General features: G+C 44.8%; 1 protein-coding gene across 1 annotated transcript; it reads left to right on the top strand.

Moving 5' to 3' along the window:
- Positions 1–2049: 2049 nt before the first annotated feature.
- LOC109734246 (uncharacterized) lies at positions 2050–3306 on the top strand. The gene has a single exon (XM_045233116.1). It carries the CDS (start codon positions 2218–2220, stop codon positions 2731–2733), a length of 516 nt encoding a protein of 171 aa, XP_045089051.1. The 5' UTR covers positions 2050–2217; the 3' UTR covers positions 2734–3306.
- The last annotated feature ends 4002 nt before the right edge of the window (positions 3307–7308 follow it).

Below are 7308 nucleotides of genomic sequence, written 5' to 3'. Positions count from 1 at the left end.
TTTGACATATGTCGCACGACACCCCCGACATCGTGCATGTGCAGTCTACATAGGTAGCAAACCCAGTTGGAAACAAACAAATGCGTTACTATGTGTTATACAAGATAAAGATTGAAATATCCTAAAACACCGACTTATACTATCGTACACTAGTATTATATACATGATATATGTAAGACTCTCCCTGCTACAAGCAGCATCGCAACACTCTTTTTTCTCGGATATAATCAGAACAATTGCTTATTAATTGCGTGCAATTGTGGAAAAGTTGGGTGTGACCCTGTGATCCCTCTGCTCCCGCGTGTTCCTAAGACAAAATTATTGTTGATTGAGCTGATCGAGGACCGCCGATCGGTTGAACTTGAGCTGCTGCCTAGTTATGTACGCAGCCGCGTCTTCGGTGGAGCATCCAACGTGGCCAACTGGTGATAAAGTTGGGCAGATCTCGTCACAAGTCATTGTCTAGTCTCTCCATGGGTAGCCTGCCGATCGGGAAAATTCAACCGAGTCCTTTGTGATGAGGACGCGTTTACATGCATGTCTACTTGCCCAATTGGGCAGTTGTTTACTCAGTCGGAGCTCAACTGCGGCAGCTGCTACGAATCTTCTTACTACTAGCGAGCTAGTGCGTCGGGATTGCTCCTGATACTGATAGCTCTAGTTTTCTAGCGTGTATATAAGGGGGGTATCCCCTTCACCAAATCATCACAAGCTAGACACTTGCATCTGTGGAAGATCGATCAGTAGCTACCAAAACCATTCTAGCCTCGCCTCGAACACCAACATTTCCCCATCAAGTGAGTAAATGGCACCGGCGTTCCGAGAACTTGCGCTGCGGGTGCACTTAAGTCACGGTACTTGCAAACCGGAAAAACCCGTCATAGAACATGCATTACGGGTGCATATAGTTCACACAGGTCATCTGAACCGGCCAGCTGCCCGGTTTTCTCCCTTTAACGGTCAAGCGCGATAAATTTGTTCACGACTTTAAAAATATATGTGATTCGTGACTTTAAAAAAATGTTCGTGAACGATAAATTTGAAAACTATTTGTTCACGACTTTAAAAAAATGTTCGCTAACGTTTCAAAAAATATATTCGTGATCCGCGACATAAAAAAATGTTCGCGAACGATAAATTAAAAATATTTGTGATTAGTGACTTTAAAAAATGTCCAGGAACGAAAAATTTGAAAATGTTTTTGAATGATAAATTTAAAAATGTTCGTGAATGATTAATTTGAAAACTATTTATTCACGGCATTAAAAAAAGGTCGAGAACGATAAATTTGAAAAAAAATTTGATTCGTGAACATTTTTTTAAAATTGAGAACATTAAAAAAATTGTGATTCACGACTTTAAAAAAAGTTCGCGAACGATAAATTAAAAAACATTTATGATTCGTGACTTTAAAAAAATGTCCACCAAAAAAAATTGAAAATGCTTGCGAACGATAAATTTGAAAATGTGGTGAATGATTAATTTGAAAACTATTTGTCCACGACTTTAAAAAAATTGAGAATGATAAATTTGAAAAATATTTGTGATTCGCGAACATTTTTTTTAAGTTGTGAACATTTAAAAAATATTTGTGATTCGCGACTTTAAAAAAAGTTCGCGAACGTTAAATTAAAAAATATTTATTAAAAGTATTTGTGATTCGTGAATTTTAATAAATGTCCACGAATGAAAATTTTGAAAATGTTTGCGAACAATAAATTTGAAAATGTTCATGAACGGTTAATTTGAAAAATATTTGTTCACGACTTTAAAAAATGTTCGCGAATGATAAATTTGAAAAATATTTGTGATTTGCGAACATTTGTTTTAAGTGGTGAACATTTAAAAAAATGTTTGAGATTCGCGACTTTAAAAAAATGTTCTCGGACGATAAATTAAAAAATATTTATTAAAAATATTTGTGATTCGTGACTTTAAAAAAATGTCCAGGAACGAATTTTTTTAAATGTGACCTATCTGCACCCGCAACGCAAGTTCTATGACGGGTTTTTCTCGAAAATAGGACAACTGGCCGGTTCAGATGGCATATGTGACCTATCTGCACCCGCAATGCAAGTTCTATGACGGGTTTTTTCAGTTTACAAGTATCGTGACTTAAGTGCACCTGCAGCGCAAGTTCTCGGACCGCCAGTGCCATTTACTCCCATCAAGTCCCTGCTTCTCCTTCACAGGCATCTAGCAACCCAGCAGCAAGCAATGAAGGTGAGGAACCCTATTCAGTTTCTCTGCTCCTATTTTTTGTTTACCTCTCCTGCTGCCTTGTTTAGGATCTTAATTTTGAGCAATCGATACATTACTCTGAAGATTGATCCATGGCTTTTCTCCTTGTTGCAGCAAAAGATTGTCATCCAATTGAGCATGTCGTGCGACAAAAGCCGGTCCAAAGCACTGACGCTGGCCGCCAGAGCAGCCGGGGTGACGTCCATGGGGATAACCGGAGACGCGAGGGACAAGCTGGAGGTGGTCGGCGACGGCGTCGACCCGGTGTGCCTCGTCAGCTGCCTCCGCAAGAAGCTCGGCCACGCCCAAATCATCAAGGTGGAGGAGGTGAAGAAGCCGGAGGAGAAGAAGAAGGATGAGCCGAAGCCGGCCGTGCCCGTGCCCGTGAACCCGCCGCCGTGCTACTACCCGCCCAGCTACTACCACCACCAGTACCAGGCGCCGCACATGGTAGTCTGCGAGGACCATGTAACTGCCAGAGATCCATTTTGACGTACTATACGCGTGTTTATTAATTCATTGATGGAAATGAAAAGAAAAAAAGAGAGATACTCTTATCTATATTTACGAGCTCGCTTCGCTAATTTCCAGTGTGAAATCAAAGCAAACGCTATGGTTATATGAATCTCAGTCCTCACGCATGCACTTGCTTCTTGGTGAAGGTGGTGGTTCCTAAACTACATGTGCGTCAAACAGGACAGCACGATAGATAGATAGATAGATAGACAATTTGTCACCTGCAAGAAAAGGTGGGACGTCACACCATGATGCCCTCAGCCCCACAGTGTGACGCATGTCCTCCAATCATATGATCAGGTGATAATTCGAGTTGATCCATAAGCACGGTCCGTAAGAACTGAATAAGATCTGCACCGTCAAGTATAGTTAAAGGTTTGTATTCTCAAATTATCTGGATATGAACATAGCACCGTGCAATGGTTGTCTCCAGTGTCAAAACATCAGGAGAAGGTCTGATTTCCTTCGTCTTTTTACATTCCATTTCATTTGGTTCCCGAACCAAACACACGATTTTATTGGTCTTACTACATCAGTCAGTGGCGGTGGGCCGGGTCAACAACGAAAATAGAGTAACCAAACTGCTGACCAGAAGTTTGTGACAATAACAAAAGTACAAGACTGTTGGTATCAGGTTGTCTACATCCCCACAATTCCCAATTCTAAACAAAAGTATTGGCCACCAACTGCACAGATCGAGCACGGCAACCAGACCGGTGTATTGATTGGGATTTAGGAACTGTTCTAATGAATAGATTGTTAGAATTCTCTTGGACATTTGCACCGATATTTATGTTTTTGCATACGAATGTTCGCTCTGTAGAGTAAACTTCGAGCTTTTAATAGCACTAGCTTCACTGGTTAGTTGGAAATCCAAATACAACCAGAGCAACCAATTCCTCAACACAAGGAGGAGCTGGAAAATGACAGACCGCACAATAATTAGAGTGCTACGCAGTTGCTCTAGGTTTACATTTACAGCAGAAATATAACTACATCCCGACAAATTAACCGTCGGAAGAGTCAGACTCTAAACCAGTACTGAAGTAGTCTCTAGTGACCTAGTCTGCATTTCTTATTGTATAATCCTAGTAGTCTATTTACAACAGTATCAAGTAAGATGGTCAAAGTTGTGAATCAGCCAACTAACTTCAGAGCCTAAACAAGAATTAATTCGATCACGCGTTCATGAAAATGACACCGCTGAACACAACGGCCCGTACGAAGGCCAATTTAATGGTATAGATGGCGAGATATGGCAACGTTTCCTTTTGTTTGATAAGAACGTACCGCTGTCTGAAATAGAATTGTGTTTCTGGACTATCAGAATCTGCAGATTATGACAGGTAGGTCATCGTTCATATATTGATTATTTACAGATTATGACGGCTAAGTCATCATATATTGATTGACAATATCAGTGCCACGAGTCCAAAAATGGTCCACGGTTGTCTCACCGGTGATGACACAATTGCTTCAACGCTTAAATCATTGAAAGAACACAATGATAGATAAGTAGACATGACACAATCCAGCATACAACAATGAATTGGCGAATAGGTACTGGGGTATGTGTACCCCATATACCCATGTACGAAAGGAAATGGCTTTTTTAAAGAAATGAGCTGCCGTATTTGTTTAACTAGATTTGTCAGATATATATTTATTTCAACAAGGATACGTGTTGGTAATGCCGCTCTCTGAAAACAATATTCAGTCTTGTAATGTATTGCTCACGACAAAAATCATATGCTTGCGCAATTTTTGAGCACATTGCCGCTTAATGTTCCTTTTCGGCGGGATTTGATCAAACCCCGCCTTGCGTCATGGCACACCCTTTTGGGGAGACTAGCGGGGTCCAGTTGACACAAGGCCAGGATGAATTCCGGTGGAACCTTTACTCAGAGATTTCAATGTACTACTATTTCGGTAGATTCTACGTACATTCTATGTACTGCTATTTCAGTAGATTCTGCGAACTCATAGATTTCAACGGGCAACAGTAAAAAAAATAAAAGTCAAAGGTAACAATAGTATTTTTTAAATATGTGGTACCTTTGTCGATGTGTGATCGTAAACAAGGACAATCTCGCACGCCAAACTATTCTGAGGTGACTAGGGTTTCTTTTCCTTCCATCGGCGCTGTCGCCGGTCCACCTCGCCTCCCATGGCCTTGGGCTGTGGTGGAGCGGAGGAACTCGGCCCCTCGCCCGCGGGAGGGATCCCGCTCTCATTCTTGTTCGGTTCAGTGTCTCGGTTGAGGCTGTGTGGTGGCAGCGCTGTCTCCTAGTAGGAATAATATCTCCCACACCCAATTCCTGTCCTGGTGGTGCGTCTAGCGTCATCGGAGGGCATGTGGTGGCGTGTCTCTCTCAGATCTCGCGGGATTCAATCGGTGCTAGTCTTTGGTAGATCTGCTTGGATCTTGTTTTCATTATTTAAATGAATTCTCAATTCATAAACAAATTGAACTTTTGAATTGTGCCAAAACTCAAAAATGAGCAAAGGTCGTGTCAATTTTTTATTTGAATCTGAATTCAACTAAGCTTAAGTAAAAGTTTTAAAATTAGCCCAAAGTTTGTATGCACGAATGCAACGCACATTCGGAAAAAAAATCCCCGCTCTTGTCTAAACTATGGGTCATGACAGCCTCCACCCCTTAAAGAAATTCCGTCAATGGAATTGTTGATTTTTTTTTAGAAATGGAGGAGGACCCCCGGCCTTTGCATTTGGACGATGCATGCAGCCTCTTTATTAATTATTCACACCAGACCTTATAAAGTCATACAAAAATAAGACTAAAGCCACCATCGAGGCAACATCTGTCGCTATTCCTATCCAGTTGATGAAGGGATGCAGATAGTCTGGGCGTAATACCAAAACAGACCTCGCAGCCAAACCTAACATCTAAGACCTGAGGTCCCAACCAGGACGCCTGCCGGGCATGGGGCACCCACAAGTCCGGCGCACTCCTCAACCTGGTCGCCTGCCGGGTATGAGGCCGCCGCAGCCACCTGCCATCAATCCATCTTTAGTGCTATACTGCTGCATGAACCTTGCCTGGTCTAGCTGCCGTCGACTCCACCACGACGCCACACAACGCCACCATCCTGCGCTCGTCCATCATCACACGCCCACCGGTGAGACCCCGCTGCTCCATGCCGCTGAGACCCGCCGTTGTCGACGTGTCAGATACCACGCCGTTCCTCCTCTTGTCCCCTCCAGCCAACACTTGCTCCAAAACGATGCCCCCATGGAGGGAGAACGACATCGAAACGTCGCCATCGTCCGATCCTGTAGATCCAGATCTAGGGTTTCCCCCGGAACCTTCCGATTAGGTTGACGTGACCTGCAACGACGATGCCTCGAGAAGGGAACAACGTCTGAGATGCCGCCATCGCCCGCCGTGACCGCGGTCAGGCGCGATTTTCACCGGAAGCCACGACCTCCCGATCTCACGGTTGGCTGGAACGGAGCCCTCCGCCGAACCGGTGACGTCGCCGCCGATCCGGTCCCACCGCTATGCGATGCCCCCAATGGAGATCCCGATCGAGATCGAAGACGACCCCGACCGAAACCCCGCCACCAGCGCCGCCGCACCGCGCCACCTCCTCCTAGCCTAGTCGCCGCCGGATCCAGCCGTCCCCGCCTCCGGGAGACCAGCCGGACGAGGCGCCCCTTGTCCCCGAGCAGACGACCCGCGCCGCCGCCACGAGGACCAAAGGAAGGAGGGAGTGCCCCGCCGCCGCCCGCGCCGCACGCCTCCATGGAATTGTTGATGGCCATTCCTTCCTGAAGACATCGTCGTGGTGCTCCTCTACGTGTCAGGGTTCCGGGTGAGAACCTTTGTTCATTGTGGACTTGGCAGTGGCGATGTTTAGCACCGTTCTCCTTCCTAAGGGCGTTATCGTGAAGCTTAGGTGTTATAGGGCGTAGTATGGTGTTGTAATCAATTCCGCATGTGCTTTCTCTGGACGGCATAGTCGCGTGCATCTTACATGGTCCGGTTATCCTCGAAGGGTTACCTTCTCACCCTGTATCATTCGACCGTGTACTTAATTCGGGTGTTGATTTATATTTAAAAAGGGCGAAAGCCTATTTCAAAAACTAAGATAAAAAAAAGGGTACTAGTAGCTGATCGAGGACCGCTGATAAGTTGAATTTGAGCTATTGTATCCAGGCATTTTGTCTAGTTCATGCTGATATTGTTAACGAATCGATCGACTGGGTCTACGTGGGTATGTCCGCAACCGCGTCTTCGGAGAAGACTGCAACATGGCCAATCGACAATAATTGGGTGGGTCGCGTCGTCCTGGAATTCAGATCTCGCACAAGTCATTGTTTAATGTCTCTCCATTACTGGGTAGCCTGCCCATTGGCAAATTCAAGGAGCGCATGTGATTGTGATCAGGACGCGCTTACATCTACTTGCCCATTAGGGCACTTGTATTAGTCTACTCACTGCCGCTGCTACGTACGAATCTTCTCACGACTAGCTTCGTTGGGATCGCTTCTGATACTGATGACTCTAGGTCTCTGCTCCCACAACCG

Source organism: Aegilops tauschii, chromosome 2 (genome assembly GCF_002575655.3).
Source record: "Aegilops tauschii subsp. strangulata cultivar AL8/78 chromosome 2, Aet v6.0, whole genome shotgun sequence".
Classification (NCBI taxonomy): Eukaryota; Viridiplantae; Streptophyta; class Magnoliopsida; order Poales; family Poaceae; genus Aegilops; species Aegilops tauschii.
This window is presented reverse-complemented; position numbering and strand designations above follow the sequence as displayed.